Source organism: Momordica charantia, assembly GCF_013281855.1.
Source record: "Momordica charantia cultivar OHB3-1 chromosome 5 unlocalized genomic scaffold, Mcharantia_2.0 BLBB01000005.1, whole genome shotgun sequence".
Taxonomy (NCBI): Eukaryota; Viridiplantae; Streptophyta; class Magnoliopsida; order Cucurbitales; family Cucurbitaceae; genus Momordica; species Momordica charantia.
Window position 1 is genome coordinate 25,195,238 of NW_028275163.1, and position 24,791 is coordinate 25,220,028.

Genomic DNA, 24,791 nt, shown 5'->3' on the forward strand with positions numbered 1-24,791 from the left:
TTCCAATTCCAAATTCCAGTCATTCATTCATTCTGATTCCAATTTCCACCACTGTTGTTAGAATGCCGGAAATTCAGGGGCGGGCATGGAAAATCACGATTCGTGCCAAGATCAGTAAGTTGTATATCAAGTTCAAGGCGACCGTAAAACGTCCTTCGGGGGAATTCCAACGCCTCCTTAGGCTGGATAAATTGGTCTTCAGAGTGGATTCAGAATCCGGATCTCGGATCCTGCTCCAACAAAGAAGGAGTGTGAAATCCCGGATCCTCAGCTTCGTGAAGAAACATTTCGGGCGCCGCCGATCCAAAAACAGCGTTGGCTTCAAATGCCATTCCTAGTTGCCGAAATTGAAAGTGGAAATGGATGTTGGCGTTTGGGCCGCTTGGTACGAATTAGGAATTGTGAATTTAATTAATTAGTACATAAGGAGGAGTGGGATGAATTAGGAATTTACAGATTGTTGATTGATGTGCAGGAATTAAGGTGTGTGGCTGCTTTTGGCGTTGGATTGGGTGGTGTTTTATGGATCCACAAACGTAAGTTCCTTTGCCTAATTGCTCTGCTTCCTGTCTTACTGCTACAAACTCATACATTTCTACAACATTTTTATTTAGGGCACCTCTGCTAGTTTCTCATTCCAATCCTTACTTCTTCTTTGTACATCAACTGAGAAGCTCGGTTCGCTATTTATTTATTTTGGTTTTTTTCCTCATTTTTTTATTGTCTTGAGAAAGAAAAACATTTTCCTCATTTTGTTTTTCTGTAATTAGTAAATCATTTTAATTGAATAATTAATTATAATGATTGAAAAATCAATATTTTTATTACATCAATTTAAATTAAAAAATTAATTTGGAACATAATATACATCACTCAATCAATCATTATTAATTTATTAATTATTACTAAAATCAACTATGATGTAATATCATTAGTTGTAAGATTAATTTTAACACACTAACTAATTTAAATTAAGTAATATAAATAAATATATTCAAAAGACAATAAGATATAAAAAGAAGACTACTCCAAAAAGGAAAAATAATGATATAGGAAGAGGGTTAAATGGAGGAGGAATGAAGAAACTCATAGCCACCTCCTATGAATATAAAAGATGTCAGACAATAGTTTATTCTCATTCATACTTCCATAAAATTGGTTCGAGAATCTCTTCAATCCTCCGTGTCTCGATTCCTGTATGACAAATGCTCTTTTAAGGTTAGATCATTTGAGTTGTTACACAATTAAGTTAAGATTTGAGAGTAGAAATATCGAGTTTCAATGGTAAACTACATACTCAAATCGATGTGTATCATATTTTCAGTTGAATTATCTTCTATAATTACTTCACTCCACCGATATAGCTCACACAATCAGCCAAATGTTTAAATGGATTTTTTAAGTTGGTTTCCTTTCAAGACAAACAATTGCGAAGATTCGGGTGCAAATTGATATATAATAAATGTCACTTTTTTTGTGTTCTGTCAATAATTATTTGAGATGGATGGTGAGGTACACATGTAAGAGGGGATTCTCAACTCAACTTTGTTTCTTTAGATTAAAAAATTAATTCTCAGTACCAAACGGGAGTTTTCATGGTCGTTGACAATATGATCTTAATTAAACCATAATTAGTATATACTTATGATCAAAAAGTTGTAAATTTGAATATCTCTCCCTCTTTAATGTATTCAGAAAAAGAAAAAAAAAAGACCTCATGGTTGCGGGTTGGAGCTGAAATAAATTAGAAGAATATTTACTGTCATTATTTGAGAAAAAAGAAATATATAAATAAATTTAATCTAATCTTTTCTCAAAAAAAAAAAACTGTAATCTAGAAAGGAAGAGAAGGGGGAAGGAAGCGTCAAAGCGAGGAATATCACGGGGTGGGACCCACATTCCCGCCCTCTCCCCTGCCATCATGCCAAACCGGCGCGTGATTCCAGTTTCCAATTTTATTTTTCTTTTATTTTATTCATTCAGACTCAGAACAGACGTCAGTGGGTCCCGCCATCCCTCTTAACGTGGCCGTTCATACTTCCCCACACTCTCTCATCCAGCGGCCCAGATTTTTAGTCAAACACCTATCTCCACAGGTCTCTTTGAAAACTCTTTTTTTTCTTTAAATAATTATCGTTTATTATTATCATTATAAGTTTCAAATATTAGACGATTTTCCAACTTTGACTGGGCTGTCACCTCAATCGAGGCGTACCTCGTTGAAATGGCAGAATTTTGTTCTTTTTTTAATATCTAATTACCCAATTGCCCCCCCTTTCCTTTTCCTTTTCCTAATTTTCATTTCCTTGACTAAACCCAAACCTAAAACTAAACCTCTATCATCAAATTTTGGCAAATGGCAAATACTAGTATTACTATTACTTCACGGTAATCGTACCGGCTTCCAAGTTCCAATTTTCTCCTTTCCCCAAACAAGGAAAGGAAAAGAAAGGAGTGTGAATGTGAAGACTGAAGAAGATGGAGGGGAGGGTAATAATGTCAAAGAGCAGGCAAGTTAATTTTTTATTATTTAGAAGAATTAATGTAATAAATAACAAAAAATGGGAGTGTGGATGTGAATTAAGTCTGGGGTCGGGGTTGGGTAGGTTTGACTACTGCTCATTGGGCTCCAGCGCTCTGTGATTCATATTTGCTATCGTCTTTTTCTGGTTTTTCCATCTCAAGGATCTATCTCACTTTTTTCTCACCTTCTCCCAATTTCACTTCTCACTCCCAATTGCATGACTCAATCATTTCCAGGTTTGTTCTTCTTCTTCTTCTTCTTTTTTCTGCACAATTCTTTCCACCTCTGCCTCTATGTATATGCTCTCTTCAATTCACGATTTATGGTATCGTAGTCGTAGGGTTCTATTTCTCCATATTTCCTTGTATCTTAATTTTCTCTGCTTCCTGCCTGCTCCTTGTTTTTAATGTCTTTTCTTAGTATGGGGAACTTCATCACTTGATAATTTGCAACCATGTCAATTTATATCCCCCTTTAATTTACTTATCTATACACCAAATTTGTCTCCTTCGAGTTTCTTATAGATTGTGGTTACAACAGTTTTCTTTAAAGTAAACAGTCGTGTGGATCTGAGTTGCTTTCTGGGACGAGAGGGAAGGGAAAGGGAAGTCAATTTACTGATTTCTTTCCGTCTTCTGAGAGTGGCATAGGTTCCTGCAGTTTTTTTTTTTCTAACATTAAAAGGGAATTGAACGATTATGTTTTTTGATGGATGTGCAGTTAATCAAAGAATTTTGTATGTTCTTTCCATCCACTTCCTTGATCATTGTAATAGATTCGTAGATCATTTCAACCGTGGATATTGCCATAGAAGAGACGCAAAATGTGCATGTTCTGTCATGTGCATTAGAGTTCCACTGTATTGAAATGCTTGCAAATGTTTAGCAATTTGAGATTTTCGGCAATATTAGTTCCTCACTGCTGGATTAGTCTTCTGAAGATGTCACCTACTTCAGGTTTTAACAATTGCATTTGGCTTTTCCTTCTGCAGATTGATACAAAAAGCCTACCATTTCTCTAGAGGCTTTAAAAAAAAGATGCGGTGTTTCACTGCTTGGAAGAGTAAAAAGAAACGGCCCGATCAGCCTGTGTACGCCAAATCCATTAATCCTAAGGAGGAGGAGCACTTGCCAACTATGCTCCCAGAGCCTCAACTTCAAACTCGATTGTTGCAGTCTGCACCACCAAGTTTTAGGACCAGAGTAAAACCTATTCAACCGGCCAGTAGAGTATCCAGCAATAGAGCAAGGGCATTATCTGCTCCCTCATCTCTTGATGCTGCCGAACAGGATGCTCTTGCAGTAATTGATTATGAAGAACAGGATGAAACGAAAATTTATGCTGGATTGAATAAGGAACAAAAGTCTTCTGGACCCCGACCGCTTCCCCTTCCTTCACCTCAGGCTACTGCTTCTCTGAAGATTTCTGGCAGCTTTAAATCAGTGACTTCCAGTGGACCTTTATATTTGTCAGGACCCTTGCCACTACCTCCAACTGGAGCACTCCGGAACTTCACATTTGAAGAAGTATCAGCTGCTTGTCATAATTTTTCTTCTGATCGTTGCACATCAGAAGGTCTCTCATCTTTTATATATAAGGCTTCCTTCGGAGATGATTCTTCTAGCTTAAGAAAATTCGAGGCTACTGTTACACGTCTTCATTCATCAAATCAGGTATTACAATTAGCTACTTTATTTGGATGAAGTGGATATTTTCAATTGAGTTACTCTTTACATTGGATGGTAGACAAACTATTTGCAGAAAAGTTTGTTCAAATTGGATGCAAGGTTTTCAAGTACTGGAAGTTTGTTCTTTCTCTGGTTTTAATTTTTTTGTAATGTCTGCTTTTTCAACCCGAAGACTTCAAAACTTTTTGGTGAATGAGCAGCTAATATTGTTTTTATTAGTTACCATTTTGCGGGTAAATTCATCTTTTTCTTTTACGGATAACTTATATCATGTTTTGTCCTCTACTAGGGAACATTCGAATACATTTATGCTCCAGAAGTTCTTTCATATAAGTTGACATCTTGAACATGAACTGAGACTCTAGGTTCAAAATGCACAGGCTCAGTTTAACTTTATCACTTGTGTGAAAAGAATGAGCTATTGAAATGTTTGATTTAACCTCTGCAAGCATTAAAAACTGCCTTGTAGTTGAAATCTGGCCTAACAATGAGTGGCTATGCTTACCCAGGGATTAAGGGAATTTGTCAATGAAGTCAACACGCTGGCCTCTTTACAACATCCTAACCTTTGTAAATTACTTGGCTTCCATGCACGTGATGGCTCGGAGCAGAGGATGTTGGTGTATGAAAGGCTTTTTCATGGAAGCTTGGACAGACTTCTACATTCGAGGTCTGATGGACCTCTCATTGACTGGAATTCAAGAATGAAGATTGCATTATGTGCTGCCCAAGGTCTGACTTTCTTGCACGAAGAAGGTCCTTTCCAGGTGACACAACTTGTCTTGTTCGTCTTATTATTATACTCGGACATCAGATTTGCTTCTTTTGGCAATGTCTTATAATTATTTTCGTGGGATTTCTTATCTACAGGCAATGTACAATGAATTTTCAACTGCAAACATACAGATTGACAAAGATTTCAGCGCAAAACTTTCTGGATATGGCTGTGTCGGACACATTCCCGAGTCAGAGATATCCAACAATTCAGTGGTTAGTAAACTGATTGACGAATGGCACTTTCTTCTTCATCTTGTGTAATGTGTATGAAGAACCCGTTATAGCCCAGCATCAGGGATATCTAATAATTCACACACACACATCTCTTACATGTATTGTATATGATAACCTGGTACTGGGACATGCTGCACTTTTTCTGTTCTCTTAAACCACCCTCTCTCATTACATGGTTAATAAGTGGGAGTGTAAATGACCTTTTACTTCGGCATTATATACAGGTGGGTGCAAGTCTATCAGTGGAAACCTTGGAGAGAGGGTTACTCACTCCTAAGAGCAATGTTTGGAGTTTTGGAATTGTTCTTCTGGAACTTCTCACTGGCAGGAGGAATCTCGATAACCGTCATCCAAAGGAAGAGCGCAACTTAGTTAAGTGGAGCCGGCCTTTCCTCGCAGATGACTGTAGACTGTCACTGATCATGGATCCTCAGCTTAAAGGACGCTTCCCGTCTAAAGCATCAAGGATGGTGGCTGATATAGCCCAAAGATGTCTTCAGAAAGATCCATCTGAAAGACCCACAATGAGAACAATTGTTGAACGTCTTAGCAGCATACAAGATATGAAGCACTCCTGTCGGTTTCCTTTGCAAGAACCTGCAGCAGTTGCTGGAAAACAGATTGCAAGGTCTCCGAGCCTTAATGGCATCATCACCCCAGCGCCCAGGTTGAGTTTCTCACCGTCGCCTCCTTCAGGAGCGCGGCTGTCTGTATCTCCATCTAGGCATTCCCTGCCGTTATCTCTTCCACCACGTGCCTGTTCCTCGCACTCACTTGAGGAGCTTAATAGACAAGGAAGCCGAAAATCATCGTCATCGGCCTTTCGGCGAACTGGGGTTGAAGGATTTTGATTGTGTATATGCGCTAGCGCTATTTTTTTTTCTTTTTATACTCATTTTCCTACTTTTTTGGTGATTCAAACGAATACATAAAAGATAAATGCAACCCCTCGTGCTGTTGTAAAAGAAAAACGCTTTGTTTTGTAGATATAATTTGGTTATGGTGGCCTTGGTGGGATTGGGCCAGCATCGCTTGATGCAAAGTGCCGTTTAACAGAGATCTGTTTGAGCTTTCTACCACCTCCGTCCTGTCTTATCTCCACCTCTAATGTGCAACATAACTCTTTCATTGGTTATATATATTACTTTTGATGACAATGCCAACATGGCCCCAAGTCGGAATAATCTGTGCACTCGTACCAAGAATTGTAGCCATTCCTCGACATGTTATGAGGTTGAAAGCGGCCAATGGTTTCAGGCCAGAATCTTTCTTCTCTCTCGCTTGAACGGTTGTCAAACTCGAGGTAGTCTGATGAGAAATTCTTTGTAAGGTTGAGGCTAGATAAATGAAGTCCACAAGAAAATTGGAGACCTCCTGCGTAATGCTTAAACTCTTTACAACAAATAGAAATGGGCCGTATATTGAGAGTTGAAAGAAATGTGAAGTATCCAAGAAAAGAAATCACAGTTGCATGATCCTTGAACTTAGGATGTCATGGGCAAGGCATTCGGATCTTTTCCTTCCGTCTCCCACAAAACCTTGCGGTCATTTTGAATATTTACAGCATCTTAAAACCATCCCCACGCGTAAAAGGCAAGTTCAAGCGTGTAGCTCTAGCCAACCCCATCACCAATTACTATCAATAGCTGCCCTCTTCCACACTATTTGTTCATTGTTATTTAACTCTGCCCCTCGCCCCATCACGAAATTCTCCTTCCTTCCCATATTGAAATGTAGCCTATAATCGTATGCTCGACTTGAAAGCAAAGGAAAGGAAAAGAAACTGGGAAAAGCATCCAGATCTAAGGATTAAGATAAACATTCTATTCAGACAGCGGGAAAAAATCTGCACTATCAGTATCAACCAGAAGAAAGTTATGTACAGTTTGCCAGCAGAAAAAACAAACCTCAAACATTTTGCTATTTACACTGAAATTAAATAACCTACATTTTTAGATTTTAGTATTTAATAATAATAATAATAATAAACAAGAACCACGGATCGGACTATTGGGTTTGAATTTCAACTTTGATCCTTTTCGCGATTTTCTTCTTCCTCACTTTCCTGATCTTGAGCGGTAGAAGCAAAACACCCATCATCGTTGAGAGCTCCTTCAACCTCGTTTGCACCTTGCGCTGGCACATGTGATGCCGAACTTACCTGTGGCTCTGATAACAAACTTGTAAGACCATTCTGCTTCAAGTAAGTCTCCAATGGCAGGCTTGCAATTTGAACAAGACTCATCATGCTCACTCGGTTTGACACCCCTTTTATTTCATTTTCTTGGTCAGGATGGCAATTCAAATCTAATTGGTCCTTGCCAGTTTCGACCAAATTACTTTGGCTCCTAGAATCATTTGTCAGTTGGGTTTCATTTTCAGAGGGACCGAGGTTCAGAGATACATGTCTCGAGGTATTGTCCAACTCCGTTTCATCTTTAGAGCCCCACTTAAGCTGATTCTTCTGTGCAATTTCAGCTTCACGCTCTGATTGCCGCTTCTTTTTGCGCATCATTAGAGTTTTAAATCTACGTTTAACTGTCATACAAACATTGCACGTGCATGTCGGTTTGTGCTTTCCCTTTCCACTGGGAGGTTGGATGCACACAATGCATGAGCAACCAGGACGATGCCTCGGATGTTTCGTTGTAGTTGCAACTGATGCAGCACCTGGGTCACTGACATTATCTCCTAAAGTTGCAGCATTCGCCAGAGCATCCAGACCGGAGGATTCATGATCCTGGATTGGCCTATTGAAAGCCAACGTTCTCTGCCTCTTGAATTCTGGAAATTAGGCATTAAGCACTAAGTGAACGTGAAAACATAATTCATGGAAAGCCTGAATTAAATGCAATTTACACATCGGGATAAGACATGGAAGAACTTGAGTAGCTGCTAATATAACACTTGCTCTGTTCCTTACTACCTAAAAATAAGCAACTCTTTGACCATGCATATGATCATCCATCCCTCAAGTTACTGATAGGATTGGTCCGTAGGATAATAAAGGGATATTATTAGGGTATTGAGGGTACCTTAGTAATTAGATAGGAAAGTAGTTAGAGAGAGTGTTATAAATAGAGTGTGGGTGTAAGGATGAAGGTATCCAATGAGTGAGTATGGTTTTGGCTTGAGTAATATCTCAAGAGGGGAGGGTCCAAGTACCTCTAATACTTGGCAGCTATTGTAGTTCGTTTATCTTTTATCTTTCAATATATTTCGGGTTCTATCAGTTACTTATATTCACCTCAAGGACTGAAATGTGCCAACTCACATTTATTTCAAAATTCTGCATTTAGATCCCTAAAAGCCAACAAGTGTAAATCTTGAGATGTGCAAAGCTGCATTCTCTTCGGGGTTTTAAATTCACAGCCAAACTTATGCAGTGGAAGTGACGATTATGACCTAATAATCCTGTGTACAATAAGTTCTAATATATGTGTGGAGAATGCTAAACTTCTATTATAACTGTGGTATATACTAGTATAGTGTCGTTTCTTTTAAATGCATCAACGAAAGCTCATCTGACAGACACAGTGGAGGGGTAACCAACAGTAATCAGTATCAGAAAAATATAATGGTCTGCGTCCATACCCTTATTCAATCTGAGAAGATTTTCCAGTTCCCTTGTTGTCAATTCTTCGGGTGTAGAACATGAACTCCTGATATAATATCAGTAAGTTTAAATACAGTATAAGTTGTCTCACCAAGACCTTAAAACCTCTCCTCGGGTGGACAAGGACAAAGACAGAGAAAATAAATATTTACCTGCTTTGATCCCAAATATTTTCCACGCATGTCCACTTGGACGGCAGAAGTACATCAACTGGCAATCGTCGCCATTTAGAGCAATCATCACACTGTGCCCATTGCTCTTGTCCCCTGGTAGGAGGCATATCTGTTAAAAGGACTATATTTTGGGAACTGAAAATAAGAGGTTAAGTACTCGAAATGCTATGAACTGCAGTATTCTGAAAAAGAGAAGACCATCTTAGTGCTGTATGTATGGAAGTTATGACGTGGACATATGTGGTGCAAATGTTGTCCCTAACTGCCAAATTAAGAAGTTACTGCTAGAGTAAATGTTAAATTGTTTAACTTCTAAAATTTGAACTCTGAACATTATTAAACATAATAAACTCTTACCAAGTTGAACGAACCACAAAAATGCTCCTCTTCCCAAAAACTGGAGGTTCCTGTATGAACACACAGGGAATTGGTTCATGCTAGTCAAATTAGTAACGTGTAACAATTACTTGGAGATAAGTATTTTGCTTAGACACAGGGCTTTGCTTCAAGTTTATTCTCTAAGTTTATCATATGGAAAATCACGTTTCATAGAGCAAAAGAACAGCTGAAATTTAAAATATCAGGGACGCACTTGTACCTCTTACCCCACCCCAACCCACCCACAAGCTTAGATATTAATAAGTGAAGAGAAACTAGAGAAGTTCTCGTTCAGTATTTACAGCTTGGGACAAAGCAGTACAAACAGGGACCGACAATAAAACAAGGTTGGGAAGAAATCTTTTGTCCCTGATAAACAAGTATATAACATTCTCAACATAAGAATTAAAACCACATATATTACATACTTCATATTCTTCAAATTCATGATCCTCAACCATGAACTTGCTCGGTTTGACAGTTGGAGGTGGACGAAGCAAATCCTGCACCTCTTCCCAAGTGAGTTTCAACTCCAGAGCATCTTGACAATCAATGAGCAGCCTTTTACTTTTAGACCCAATATTTCGAGTTCTTTTTCTCTCTGGTACCAGCATTGAAGACAGGAGCAAGCCCTCTCTTGAATTATCATCATGCTTCTCAGCCTTTTGCCAGCTCATATCAGCACCAGGTTGATTGAAGTACCCAGGCAATAAATTGAGCTGGGGATCCATGTTGCCCTTCAAGGACTGGAGAAGGCTAGAATGGCCACTTAAAATAGGAAGGTTTTCAAAAAAACTTGAAAAAAATTCACTCGAATGACCACCAGTAGAAAGGGCAGTTGGATGAGTATCCTGTTCAACAATTAATTTTATCTCAACTTTACATTTCTTTAGTATTCAACATTTAAAAACCTGCAGCAGCCAGATACCTGCATTATAGAAGAGCTTGATGCTTTGCGAAATCCCATAATAAGTTTGCCTTCAGGATCCATGCGGCTAAATGTCACTGCACCAAAAATGAAATGAAACCATACAATATTGGTAAATGCCCTATGGTACCTCCAGAAACAATAATAAGATAATCCTGTGTCCTGACAATCTGAAAGATTTGATGGAAGCGGAAAACTGATTCGTAAATCAGCAGGAACAAACCACAGAATATTCCCAGGCGTTTATTATTAGAGGGGTGATCAACAGAAACATAAAATCACTAACTTAATCATTAATAATTCAAAATTAATGCTTTCAAATAATCCCGCCATCAAACATACCAGTATCTCCAGCTTGTAGCTGCATGGACTGTATGCAGGGAGTTACACCTTCCAAAACATACATTCTACTGTTATTATTGGGCCAAAACCTGAATTGAAACACCCATTCTTTTCCTTTGACATCTTGAATTCTTATAGGAAGTCCCTCTGGCTGAGAGATTGGAGGGAAATATGCCTGAAAAGATGTTAATATATCACCTAACAGATTACAATATCCACTACACTAAACATTAAACATTTCTGCAAAACTAGGCTAGAGCTAGATTATGATACAGGTCTTACTTCAGCACATGCTTTTGGGACAACCAATCGGCCTATCCGACCAGCATCACTGGCACTGAGCATCTTTTCAAACAATGGCACAACAGTGGAATTTGAACTTAAGAGCAGATCGTTAAGAAATAGCATTTTTCCTTTTACAAACCAAGAAAAAGAGGAACACCCAAATACAAAATATGCTGCCAAAAAGTAATAGAACAATTAAAATTGAAGGGATGGATACGCTCCAGATATCTGCTGCAGTTCTTGGTCCGTAATCCTGGGCCAGTAACGAGGAAGCAACTGATTCCGTCCCCTCCCTTCAGCAGGTGGCCTCGCAACACGTACTTGTGAAACCATGCTAGCATTTGGCTCTAAACCTATGTTAAATACTGAACGTGCAGGCTTTGGAATAAGATGACGAGATCTAGAACCTAGAAGCAAAGGAGAGGATGACTTGCTATCCTCTTTGTCATCAATAGAAACACCAGGAAGAGGATTCGAGTTACCACAACCCAGAGCAAGTGAATCATAAGTAAATTTTGTTCCACTGTCTGCTTTGCAGATTTCCTGTTTAGTAGCTTCATCCAACCCATTCGTCACCTGATTGAATTCCAAGGAACAGAGATACCCAACATCTTTCGCTGGAGGGAAATTTTCCTCGCGTTTCATTTGAACTAAGGATCCATTTTTGTTATTGCTTTGAGATAGAAGTGATTGCCTAAGCTCATTTACCTCTGTCTTGTTTCCCGGCTGGATAAACCTCATTCTATCAGCATTACCATCTTCCACTAAAAATGATTGTAATTCACCAGAATTTTGAACTTGTGATGTGCTAAGTCCATTCAGCTTTTCACCAGTACCAGTCTGTAACAATATACCTCGTAAGCATAACTATGTATCAGATATCTTACGCTACGAAAAAATAATTGTCGGAAGGATGGAGAATCTTATGATCTCGGTGCATACATTACATCATCCAAAAACTCATATAGCAAGTCATTTACAGAAGACAAAAGGAATCTGTTTTATTTATATATATCAATTGCTTAATCATAGAAGATGCAACAGAAAAAAACATTACATCATTGTACCAAGCGGGAACACCTTCAACTTAATTACCTAAGATGCTAAAATATAGCATGTAACTCATTGCTTCAAGTGAAGGATCTTATTAAAGTGTGGAAGGATAAGCCACAAGGCATAAGTTCGAGATCAAAAAATTAAGCATTTATGGGCTATTAAATATTGGGCTAGTCAATTGCTTGAAAGTTACACCATTAATTTGTGAGTTATATAAACATATGATCTTACAGTATGAAGTCCTAAAACTTTTGCGCAGCTTATGCAGCTCACCCCCCCACTGTCATGAAGCTCCATCAGAAACTTGGAAGCAATGCATCCACAATGAAGATGCTGCGATGAAATTTCCTTTGATAAAAATCAAGGCATCTAAGAAAGATAAAGAATTGAAAAGAAAAGGGATTGATTATTCCTAAGTGGCTTACCTTGCCACATGAGGTGCACTCCCTCCAACCAGAGTCTTTTAAGTGGAACACATCACAGAAAATTGACTGCTCGTAAGCAGACCTATTAGCAATTCATTAAATGAAATTTTGGGATCTCAAATTCAATATGTTTGACATAAATAAGATGATAAAATTTATGCACCAAATTGCTTTATTCTAGATAGTGTAACGCAGTGCAAAAAGGACCTGCAAATGATGGGGAGAAAATGAAATTTGTATAAAAAACTATTACTGGTAAAATTCACTGTTCAAAGCTAATTTAAGCCTCTTGAATGCACTCTTAGAGCTGCTTCGGCTGCAGCTCCAGCTTCTACATCATGTATTCTTGACGTCATACGGGCAAAAAAAGAAAAGAATCTAGTAACTGTGAGTCCAATAGAACTATGAACTGTTGTTAGAGGCCAAAGAATGGAGCTATGAACTGTTAGTCTAATAAAGTTATACCAGACTCCCGCAGTATATGTGGTTATAAGGTACTAATGATTAAATTGAAATTCACGAGATACAAAATATTTATATTTTCCTCATCTTTTTGGTGCTTTCAAACACTAAATAAAAGTGTAAATTAAATCACATAACAAATGGAACAAGTGTGCCAATAAAATTCCCGACTACGACAGCTAAATTATAAATCTGATGGCCAGCCACACGCCAAATAAACTTCGAAAACTTATATCCCATTATCCTCAAGCGTAAAACAAGAAGGGGAGAGAGAGGACGTGTGTGATATGCAGCAAAAATATAGACCAGCCAAAGCGCAGAAACCTCAACGGAATTTCCATTGCGTTCTACAACATTAAAATAGATAATGTTCCCGAAAAATTACCCGCACTTATCGCAGAGAGTTGCAAAATCGCCAGATCGCAGAGCCCAACCTTTCCTCCACTCGGTCGAGGAGGATGTTCCGCACGACACATTCATGCAAGTCCTCGAAGCCATCCTCAATTTCAATTCGGAAAATTTGACAGGACTAATATCCAAGATGTAGAAACAAAAACCCTAATTATATAATATAAACTCCAGCAGTCGAGCAATTCATAGTCAAAATTAGTCGAGAAAACAGGACATCATACAAACAAGCATATGGGAAGCAGAACTAAGATAATAGCTACTTCTCCATCTCGAACAATAACTAAAACAGCTAAACTCGTCGACTACTATTGTAAGCAAGGTGAGCAACTTTCCCTGTGAATATGAACATTCAGATGAAATAGAGCAGCACTGAAGCTTTGAAGATAGAGGCGGAGAAAGGAATAATAGGGGAGAGTAAGATTCCGGGTACCTTAGAGCTGGATTTTTGATCGGAATCGGAAAGTTTGGACGGAGAAGACGTGTGGATGCGAAGCAACCGGAAAATATAGTGAGATTGAGAGAGAGGAGGAGGAGGAGGAGGAGGCACAAAATGCATGCACTGATGCACGATGATGCTTCAAGACACGGCCATCCCCCCACTTACCCCCTTTTTTTTATTATTCTTTTTATAATATGCTTCAAAAATTATAAACGTACATTGTAGACATAAAAAGCTCAAAAAAATTGATATAAAATATGGGGAAGGAAAAATCCCTCCCCAAAAGGACCATAGCGTCTAAGCCAATTGACATGACGCTGTAATTAAGTTCCTTTTTTAATTGAAAAAAAGGGATGGAAATTCGCCGTTTCTGTCATCATTGATAGATCAGCGTGATTACGGCGAAATTCCGGAAATATCCTCAGCGCTCGACAAAAGGGAGTGGTTAAGTTAAACATAAAGGTGGAGGGCAGAGGGTTGGATAAAATACCTCGGAAAATGAAAATCCAAATGACATTACAATACTGCTGCTGCGCCAAAAAGACAGCTCCGTATAATGCGCCACTACGATTTTTAATCCAATCGCATATTTCGCATGCACTACGGGGTCAGAGCGCGAAATGACCGAAATGGCCTCGTTTTATCTACTCTACTACGCTGGTGCCATCGGAGGGCTGGAAATACGAAATAGAAAGGAACGTGGGCCGTGGGGCGTTGATTTGATTGGTGATGACGTGTGCTAATTAGGTGATGATACGGATACCTGCGGCGGGGGCGGAGTGAGGACACCAATCACCAACCGCGCTGAAAGAGAGAGGCCAACCAGGCAAGGCAACTATCACGATCACATTCGCATCCGGAGACACGCCCACGACGCACGACGCAATGGTCGCAGCCGCAGCGCACGCCTTCCGATTCCCACTCGGACAACTCGGTGTGTACTCGGTGGTAGTTTGAATTAGAGCAAAGGCGAAACAGGAAAGCAGAGTAAAGTACGATAAACTATAGATTATTGAATTATGGTGTTAATTAATTAAGGGAAATGGGGTGGTCATGAACAGCAATTATTGCACGAGAATTTGTGATGGGCACGACATGATTTGTATTTGTGTACAAACGAATGATTTAACAAATCAGTATCGTATCTCCTTTTCTCTTTTCTTTAGCAAACCCCAATCTCGCTAACAAAAAAAAGCCTTGTTCTTGTGCTAATCAGTTACCTTCCTCTTTTTGTTCTTCTTTCTCTTTCTTCCTTCTCTTTCTTCCTTGGCTGCGCTTGGTTGTCCATCCTTAATAATGCTCCTATTTTATTTTTCTTTCCCGGGATAATAATGCTCCTATTTCACATTTTAATCATTATTTTTTTAATATAACATGTGGGGTGGAGACTTGAACGAACTTCTAACCTCAAATGAATGAATAAAGTATCTTTGTTGCTTAACTATGTTATGTTTGCTAATTTTTTTAGTAAGAAACTTTTTAACATATTTATTTTATAGTTTAGTCACGTTGACATGAAGATGATTAATTGAATCAGAATTGTTGAAAGTGTAATATATGATAATTAATGAAACCATGATCAACAACCTATTTCTGCTTATTTCTTGTTGTATAATTTTTATACCAGTTGTCGATGGACTTTGGCTTTTTTCATAAAACTCCAGACATAGTACGAAACAATGAAATATAAATTTATTTTTCTCAAAAAGAAAACGAAATGTCAATTTATTGTCGTGGAAATAGACCACTGATTTGGTTGGTGCTGTGTGAATATACTAAAACTGTGATTGCATTCTCCAATTTTCACATCCGATTAATATATTTGAATTGGTCGTAGACTTTTTTTTTTCTCTGTATGAAAACTTTACCTTTTCCATATAAATACAATAGTCAATATAAATGGCATTATTTTCCTTTTTAGTGGTTTCATTTTTGTTTTTGTTTGTTTGTTTAATATAATATTGATAGGAAAATACTTGCTCCTCATTGGGAGGAATAAATATATTGTCCTAAACACCATTAAAATATTGATAACTCGTTATTCCTATCGCTACTTAGGAGTAAATATATTGTACTAAACACCATTAAAATATTGATAACTCGTTATTCCTATCTCTACTTTTGTATCTCTGTTAAATGGTGGTAAGGAAAAGATTAGTCATCTTGTATCGATAAGGACAATGGCGGATCTAAGATTTTTACATCGGAGGAACAAATGCATATAAACATAATAGAAAAATATTCATTTTAAATTTAAACTTGACAACGTGTATCGATTTGCACCTTACAAAGTGTCATATTTTTTATATTTGTTGCAAATTTTATCATTCGATAGATTTGTATTTAAAATTTTGTCAAAAAAAAAGACAAAAACATCACCAAATACCCACGAGAATAGGTTGCCAACGATGCTCTACAACCTCGAGATCTCGCCTCTGATACTCTACCAAATATTGCCTCTCAGCTCTCTGAAACTATGCACCAACAAATGATCTGGCTGCCACGCAATTATGCACCAACATGATTATTAAAACCTAAAACGAAAAAAAAAATGTATTTAAAGAAATCTCGTCACACCGTTGAGATGCTGCCTACAGTGTCTCAATGCTACTACCATGTAGCGTTGATTTACTAATTTGTCGCCTCCTTCTTTTCGCTATTAATATCGGAGTGTTGAGACGCTCCCAACAGTGTCTCAATACTATCCTTTCGACTTGAATAGCTTATGCAGCATTTTCATTTCTCTTTTCAATTCCTTCATTATTTTAACTCGTCCCAATTCGTTCCAACGTCGATTTGACTCCATAATCCCAACAATATGAAAATCGCCTTTTAAACAATGATTTCAACTATCACCTATAACTTTTTTTTACCATTGGAAAAAGCATACTACTATTATACCAGCCAATTAACCACTAGATTATCTTTTAAGCAATAAAATCACGTGAAGACGTGATTTTGTTTAATCCACATGTGGAATGTAAGTCATAGAAATTGTGCTCGGAAGATACATCTTAATTATAAAATTCTAGATACAAAAAAGTAGATATATTTAACCATAAATTAGCTAGGATGAAATATGACGATAATTTATAAGACATTTCTATTGTTATGAGATTATGACGTTGTGTTGATTATTTTATACGAACTTTTTTTTCTTACCTCTTGACAATAAGTCGTGATTAAATTAAAGGATAATGATTGTGGAGATTATACATAGACTTAATTGTTATGTATCTCAATATTTTAAGCTATGCCACCACATAGTCTACGGAGGCTACAAGCTCACGATGACCATCATACCCATTTCATGTTTGTCGGATGACACGTATATATGATTTTACTGATGTTACCAAACATAACCAAATAAAATGTCTTAAGAGTCACAAAAGGCTTCATGCAAACTTGGGAGATTACACGTAATAGTGCAAAAATATGGTTAACATACTATCTTGTGCACCATTAAATAACTAGTATCTTTTCTCTAAAATTGTTTGTCCGGTGTTTTCTTCTTCTTAAATTTTAATTTTTATCTTGAATCTTTCTTATCCTGATGCAGGGCTCAGTTTGCATAGTAACTAATTTTATTTAATGAACATTTACCTCGATTGGATTAGTGTATAATTGTTTAGTGAATTCTATTATATATATCTCGTCCCTCTTATTGCATCCGAAGTTGTATAAAGTTTATGATGAATATGAAAGGTAGAATCTAAAATGTTAGACTTCAAACTCGCAATAACTCGAACAATAGGAGAGACTATTTAATTAGTTTAATGAATACACTTGTAGAGAAAGAGAAGAGTAGCAAAAATTTTAATTTCAAATTCACAACATTCAACATTTATGGTGAGGCACCTATGAAGAGAGAGGGTATTACTCTCAAACTTATTTATCTATTTTTTACGGTGTTATCAAATTATTTTTTATTATTTGAGCTGAACAGTTGTAGAATGGATGTTAAAACTTTAAGAAAAAAAACTTGCAATCTAAAAAGAAAAAAAAGGTAATTGTGGTTGCTTTTATGATTTTTTTTTAATTGGGTAAGAAATCCAACTCTTATGATATTATCAAATCAAATGATACCATCATTAAATGTTTGACGTTAAAGAGAGATATGCAAGAATGTAAAACTTAAAAAAGAAAGTACTGAGTTGTCAAATTGCCGTCAAGGAGCGAAATACTTTCCAATTAAGTTGTAATTTAAAATGACGAAATAGGATTAGATATACATGAACTATAGAAGAAAGGGGGAATTACCGGGGATTACGTCAAAGAAGCGCAGATAGCGGTTGACGATTGGCGGTAAAACTAAAAGGTGAAATTCTGCCCTCCTTATCTCGGCGGGACGCCTCAGTCGAGGGGGAAGGCTCAGAAAAACCACCCAGTCGCGGAGACGTACGGAGTACGAACACATGGCTGACATCGTAGTCTGTAGCGCCTCGTCGGCTTCTGCTTTCCTCGGCCGCCGCTCATCGTCAACGACTTCGCTTTCCCTGCCTTTCAAGCCGTCCCTTCTCCCAATCCGGCAGGTTTCTTTGGCAAGTTCGCGCCCCGGATTTTCGAGTAAACCCTTCGATTTTCCCATTAAGCAGTTTCATTTCAACTGAGAATCATTCCCACGGTTCAAGCATTGTAATTTTTCTCCACTTTCAGGGATTTATGCGTTATCTAGTAACGACATTAAAGTCGGCACCAATGTTGAAGTGGATGGAGCTCCTTGGCGGGTACTAGGTTGTCTTTCTCCTCCAAGTTTATTTTCCCCTTCTTCAATCATATTTATTGCTAATCGATTTCAAGCCGGCGTGAACCGTAATTGAACTTTTTTTTTTTTGGGGGGGGGGGGGGGGGGGTGGTAGAGTTCCTTCACGTCAAACCTGGTAAAGGAGCAGCTTTCGTAAGGACCAAAATGCGCAATTATGTAACAGGAAACACAGTTGAAAAAACTTTTCGAGCAGGAAGCTCGGTGAGTAGTAGAATTATTATATGTTCGTGCATGCTAGACTCGGTAGCTCGTAATCATTTCAATCCTCTATAATCACTACTAAACGGTTTAACATCCTTCACTTCATTTCCCATTGATTTTGTTTGATATAAATCTTTTGTTTAATTGAACTCTGCGTCTGATTCAGCTATTATTCAATTGATACCCCCACCATATAAACCGGGTTAGAAAGTCATAGGAACTTTATAGCTACTCATAAAGACTCGATTGCGAGAAAAGCGAAAAAAAGATTTTCCTCAGGTGTAAAATTGACATTCTCAGCTGCTTGTATGATGTAATTTGCAATTGCAACTACTAGTTTGGATAACAATGTAAAAATTAAAACAAATCTGCCTGATAGATTTTAACAACTACATTGAAAACGGGATGCTAAACCACAGCAGGAAATGAGTTATGCCCTCGAACGTTTTCTTAAGGCCATGATTCTGTAAAAATGTTCTACAAGTGTGATGTTCATCTCATATTTTCTTCCACGTCCATTATTATGTATTTATGTAAAATTTGTCTTTCCAGCTTGATGAGGCCAATGTATACAAGGAAGTCAAGCAATTCACTTACAAAGACGGTTCCCAGTTTGTTTTCATGGACCTGGTATATATAGTTATTATTTGATTGTTATTGGCACCTTTCTCACAAGTCAAGAAGAATATCTCTCAAGATGACTTGATACATCATACGTAGGGTAGCTCTTGTCACATTCATGTTTATGTGAAGCTTTAGTCGATAAATTTAGTTTGCTAGTCCTCACCAGCAAGAAATGAGTCTAATTGGCTTGTTTTACAGAATACGTATGAGGAAATACGCCTAAATGCAGCAGATGTTGGTGATAGGACAAAGTGGCTGAAAGAGGGGATGGATTGCATTGTATTGTTTTGGAATGGGAAGGTATATCCGGTCACTTAGACACCTTTAGACAGGGTTTTTTTTACTTGTGTTGCACAATTAGAGTCGATCATGCTGTTCTTAAATAGCTCACATCATGGCTCACTTTTAAAAAATATGATTAGAGTTGGCAGCTTTCTATCTCTTAATGAATCTGTCACATGTCAGGGATTTTGCTTTCAAGTTTTTCAAGGTTTCATAATGTCCTTTTATCAAAAAAAAAAAAAAGGTGTCATAATGTCAGTGTGGCATCTGTTAACAAGAAGTAGGATGTGATGATACTAGTTATGATATTTTCTCATTCCAATTTCCCCCCATCATAGGTTATTGATTTTGAGGTTCCCATCACAGTTCAACTGACTGTGGTCGAGGTTGATCCTGGACTGAAAGGTGACACGGCACAAGGTACCAAAATTTTACTTGTCTGGCAAAACTCAAGGACCAATCATTTTATCTAATTCTCGTTAGCGTTTTGTAGCCAGTTGAGGTTCTTTGGGTTTAAATGGACTAAAATTTCCTCATGTACGACAAAGCATATTTTAGTGGAATTAGATCAGTGCAGAAACCAATCTTTTAAGACCATTATATTAGTTACTTCTGACATATGCATGTTAAAACATAAGTTAATGAGTTATTAATTGACAAAATAAATTTGGAGAATAGACAGGTTCTTACTTTTTAGTTGCTCTCAAACACACTCAATTGAGCTTTACGTCTGGATGCTAAGGGGATGTTGCTAACTACCCAAAAACACAGTAGAATATTTATTGTAGAAAAAGTTGTCAATACTTTTTAGCACTTGATCAAGTAACAAAGCATCATTTTTGGGACTCAATCTTTAAATGTAGATCATATTTATTCTTGTAATTTCATTACTATACATTATATTGGATATTTATATTTGAGCATTGCTCAACTAGTTAATGCACTAATAACCTCCCTAAAGTCTCTCAACTTCTTGGAGCATAACTAGACATAGAAGTTGGAGGTTAAAACTCCCACCCCTATATGTTGAACTAAAAAAGGTTAAAAAAGAAATAAAGAATTTAATTTAATATGATAATTAATGAACTAAGTTATGGAACTGGTGAATAATTTATTTATGAGAACTGACAAGATGATATTGATGCTCATACCTAGCACTATGATAATTCGACGCCAGGTTCTCGTTGCAGATTTATAATTATTTTTTTTGAGTTCAACAATTATGAGGATGATGAGAAATTGATACCTTTTTCATTGAGCTATGCTTGGCCTCTCATGCTGCAAATTGATTGCATGACATGTTTGATTGATTCATCACCTAAATAATGTCGTGGTGTTTTAACACGTCATTATTTGTACAATGTATTAATGAAGATCTACAACACCTAATTATTTAAGTAATGTATCAACCAAGAACTAGACATAGTTATTTGGGTAATGTATCAGTATCATTCAAGGGTTACTAAGGGTAGGTTTGGCCCATAGGTGTAATTAGTGTAGAATTGAGAAGCTTGTTGATCTATGTTTGAAGTATATGGAAAAATTAATTATAGAAATCTAAATTTGTAGTAGTCTGTTTTTAGCTGGCGAGCTTATAATATGTATAAGCTAGGTTCCATTACTTGGGTTCATGCAGTCCATGAAATCCGGTGACAATATCGTTAACATTGATTTCACTGATTATTCTCAATCATATGGTTTGTGCCTGTGTTGCTGTTGACATTGATTTTCTGGTCTTGATCATATAAATTGATTTTTTTATCCACAAGTCATTTCATTCTCTCCCCACCCTCCACCACATTATTTAAAAATAATTTGACAGCCTTCTAATTGGAAGATGAAATTTCATTGGCAGGTGGTTCGAAGCCCGCAACTCTTGAAACTGGTGCTGTTGTTAATGTCCCTCTGTTTATAAACGTAGGCGATAGTATAGTGATAGATACAAGGACTGGACAATACACGAGTCGGGCATGAGTATTGACACAAATAACACTATCATCGGCGAGAAGGTTTTGTCTGTACTCTTTTAAAGAGTAATTGTTGATTTTTGTTCTCTTTGTAGATTGAGCATATGGAAGATCGTTAATGGAGCTGCGAAGATTTTGTCACGATGTACTATTTTGACTATTAAGATTTGGATTCTTTAGTTAATGCTGAAGTATATCAAGCGTACCAAATTGGTGAAGGGTGAAATGGTGAAATTATGTGAAGCAGTTAATTCGTATCAGAAAGTATACCAGAGGTAATTCACTTATTGGCAGAAAATTGTTTATTGTAACTTTGTGATGGAACGGTTAATCTGCAATCAATACCCATCCAACATTCTTCCACCTAAAAATGATAGCATCAGTATTTGGGGGGTTTACGTAGAACACCCTCTCGTGGCAGGAGCCATTTCTGATGGATATAGTGCCGTGACTTGACTATGCATATTTGATCGTTGAGGTCTCTTCGTATGTTTGACACCTCGTTTCAAAGCCAAACCATACACTTTACAAGCATCAAACCACATTCCCTGTTTGTTAAGCTCATCGATTATCAGGTCATAAGAAACTCTGCTGAAAGGGATTACATGGTGATGCCCGTCTCCCACTAGTCCCAGTCCCACAACACCAAGAGCTTCATTGGTGCTTCCCCTGCGACAAAGTGCTTCAACGACGACGTTGATTGTAATGGCTCTCGGAGAGTATCCTTTTCGAATCATGTGATGCAAATTTGCCACAGCCTCCGAAATCTTGTTTCCCGAACACAGTGCTGGGATCACCACCCCATACGTACTCCGATGAATAACTTGAAATTCATTCTTCATTTTCTCGAACACTTGATGGGCATCTTCCAATAGGTCCTTCTCTTTCCAGGATCTCCTGCATAACGCTCGCATGAAGGTATTCATCATTTTTTCTTCCACGCTGTGGCCTGAGCTGACCATCTCCTTGTACGTCCTTAAAGCTGTTCGGATTTTACCCCATTTTATCAGCCCGTGCAGCAGAGTAGTGTAACTGATGCGATCGGGCATGCAGTTCATTTGCTTCATTTTCTTCAACACATGGATCCCATCCAGTGGCCTCCCCTCCTTGCAGTAGCCATTGAAGAGGGTGTTGAAAGTTACCACGCTTGGCTCTAAACCATTTTCCTCGGCTTCATTAAGCAATTCCATTGCCTCATCTGACCTGCCTACCTTACACAAGCCATCCATTAGAGCGGTGTACGTATAAATGTCAGGTACCAAGCCGTCCTTCTTCATTTTCGCCACCATTTCGCATGCCTCTTCCACTCTCCCCACGTAACACAGTCCTTTTAACAAACAATTGTACGTCCGAACCGTTTGCTTGCGTCCAATCCTTCCCACGAGCTCCACCATTTCTAAAGCTCGCTTTATTTTGCCCCTTCTGCAGAGAGCATTCACGAGAACTGTGACGGTTGCGTCGTTTGGGTTACAACCGCTTCCCAGCATTTGGTCGAAAACCCTTTTCGCATTATCCAAATCTCCTTTCTTGCAATAGCACCTTATCGCGATGGAAAAAGTTCTAGAGTTTGGGACCAAACCATACGATGATATGTTGGACAACAGTCTTAACGCAAGATCGAGCTCTTCCGCTGAGACGAAATCCGCGAACAGGTCATTGAATTCAGATATGTTTTGAATCTCACAATCTTTCTGAGACGTGATGAACATTTCAGTCCCTTCTTTCGACGGCGTTGGCAGCGATCCAATTCTGCCAGCTTCATTTTTAACGGTTATTCTACGGGGGTTCTCAATTTCCAATTTGAAGGGTAAGGCGTAAACATTGTCACCACCGAAACCAGGCCCTCTATTACGGTTGGAATGGGATTGCTTATTGGGGCTTAACCTACCATTTTCTTCAATAAAGTTCACAGATGTAGAAGAGAGTGGAAGAATTGCGTTTACAGCCAGATGCATTGGTTTATGCTTGGATCTGCTACGAAGCAAAGATTTATTTTGCAGAGATAATTGGACGGGAAGCTGAAGTTGTGGAGCGCAGGGCAGGGACAAAGCATCACTTTGCTAACAGAAGACACGACAAGAGAGGCGCTCCAGAGTCCAGAGATGTGGAGATCGGAGACTTTTTTCTTTTTTTGTTGATAAAATGGAGATTGGAGATTGGGGAAGGGTAATAAATGAAGTTTTATTGGGCCTCGAGTGGCTTGAGTTTGAGCCCAGTTCATGCCCTTGGATACCTAAAACAGCCCACAAATCTTGGAGGGAGAAGGTTCCTTAACTTGCGCCCAAATTTCACGTCAAAATAATATAAAAGGAAGAAAACAGAACAGAATAAATTATCCGATTGTTTACATTAGCTTCCTTCAACCAGAAACAGATATCACTTAAAGGAAGCACGATCGATTATGCAGTAATAGTATTGTGTTTCCTTCAAGAAATGTATGTAATTGCATTTCACACAAGATTTCTCCCCCTTGCCTTTTCAAACATTGTTGTTATTACATCATCACCCATCAGCTGGCCCGACAAGATAAGGCCGGGAAAGCATTAAAAAGAAGAATTAAAGAGGAAGGAAAGAAACCCAAACTCAAAGTCAAAGGCGCATGGATTTACTGAGGGCTTTCCAAGACATGGGATTTTTAAAATCTGGAAACTCCTTCGCCGTTGCCCTAGCCCTACTCTTTCTGTGCAAAATGGGTTTGAGTAACTTGTTGATAATCTTGTTGAAGTTGAAGGTGGCTTTTCTGGGCTGATCCTGGTATCTGTAATTGTATGGTGGTCCAACTGCAACTGAAGCTGTAAGTAGTTGCGGCTGAGACCTCATCGTCCTCGGCTCCGAAAGACTTCGCCCCAGCATTGCTTCCTTCAGTCTCGCTTCGAAGCTCACTCTCTCATATTGGTCCAACAAGTTGCTGTGTTCGTCCCCAAATTTCTTAACCACTGCCATTTCTGAAATCCAAGCCCCAATCTTCAACTGTTTAAAACTACAATATCAAAAGTCCCTGAGAAGCTTAGCAGAATCTAAACCCCATTAAATTAAGTGTCTTTTACAGAACTGGGAACTTGGAAGCAACGAATCTTGTTTATTCTCCTTCCTCTGACGGCTTATTGAACAATAAAATGACTTTACGAACCTGGGCTCATGGCCCAAGACTAGGGCCGATACATCTGTCAATGCTTTTATTGGGCCATAGTTTCAAGAAATTGTTGGATATCTT

The 24,791-nt window shown here is 38.1% G+C and overlaps 4 protein-coding genes across 6 annotated transcripts; 2 read left to right on the forward strand and 2 right to left on the reverse strand.

The window, feature by feature from the left end:
* The first annotated feature begins 212 nt into the window (after positions 1 to 212).
* On the forward strand, positions 213 to 6,302 carry ATSIK (Protein kinase superfamily protein). 3 transcript variants are annotated; one of them, XM_022301613.2, is made up of 6 exons: positions 213 to 385; positions 476 to 536; positions 3,516 to 4,197; positions 4,722 to 4,979; positions 5,083 to 5,202; positions 5,448 to 6,302. In XM_022301613.2, exons 1-6 carry the CDS (start codon positions 364 to 366, stop codon positions 6,072 to 6,074), a joined length of 1,770 nt encoding a protein of 589 aa, XP_022157305.1. In that variant the 5' UTR covers positions 213 to 363; the 3' UTR covers positions 6,075 to 6,302. The 3 variants fall into 3 exon arrangements, with proteins under 3 accessions (XP_022157305.1, XP_022157307.1, XP_087980295.1); XM_022301615.2 differs by lacking the exons at positions 213 to 385; positions 476 to 536 and adding an exon at positions 2,601 to 2,760; XM_088124169.1 differs by lacking the exons at positions 213 to 385; positions 476 to 536 and adding an exon at positions 2,826 to 2,849.
* A 724-nt stretch (positions 6,303 to 7,026) lies between these two features.
* On the reverse strand, positions 7,027 to 13,929 carry HSL1 (HSI2-like 1). Its single transcript, XM_022301586.2, has 13 exons — positions 13,730 to 13,929; positions 13,274 to 13,417; positions 12,427 to 12,508; positions 12,233 to 12,334; positions 11,163 to 11,785; positions 10,943 to 11,039; positions 10,661 to 10,835; positions 10,319 to 10,395; positions 9,819 to 10,241; positions 9,370 to 9,419; positions 8,992 to 9,105; positions 8,818 to 8,885; positions 7,027 to 8,007 (listed from the first exon to the last, which is right to left on the reverse strand). Exons 2-13 carry the CDS (start codon positions 13,384 to 13,386, stop codon positions 7,247 to 7,249), a joined length of 2,685 nt encoding a protein of 894 aa, XP_022157278.1. The 5' UTR covers positions 13,387 to 13,417; positions 13,730 to 13,929; the 3' UTR covers positions 7,027 to 7,246.
* Positions 13,930 to 18,001: 4,072 nt separating this feature from the next.
* On the forward strand, positions 18,002 to 21,718 carry LOC111024058 (elongation factor P (EF-P) family protein). Its single transcript, XM_088123843.1, has 7 exons — positions 18,002 to 18,304; positions 18,395 to 18,472; positions 18,598 to 18,704; positions 19,257 to 19,334; positions 19,527 to 19,628; positions 19,949 to 20,030; positions 21,466 to 21,718. Exons 1-7 carry the CDS (start codon positions 18,154 to 18,156, stop codon positions 21,582 to 21,584), a joined length of 717 nt encoding a protein of 238 aa, XP_087979969.1. The 5' UTR covers positions 18,002 to 18,153; the 3' UTR covers positions 21,585 to 21,718.
* Positions 21,719 to 21,842: 124 nt separating this feature from the next.
* Positions 21,843 to 24,698, reverse strand: LOC111024057 (uncharacterized). The gene has a single exon (XM_022301637.2). It carries the CDS (start codon positions 23,530 to 23,532, stop codon positions 21,973 to 21,975), a length of 1,560 nt encoding a protein of 519 aa, XP_022157329.1. The 5' UTR covers positions 23,533 to 24,698; the 3' UTR covers positions 21,843 to 21,972.
* Positions 24,699 to 24,791: the final 93 nt, after the last annotated feature.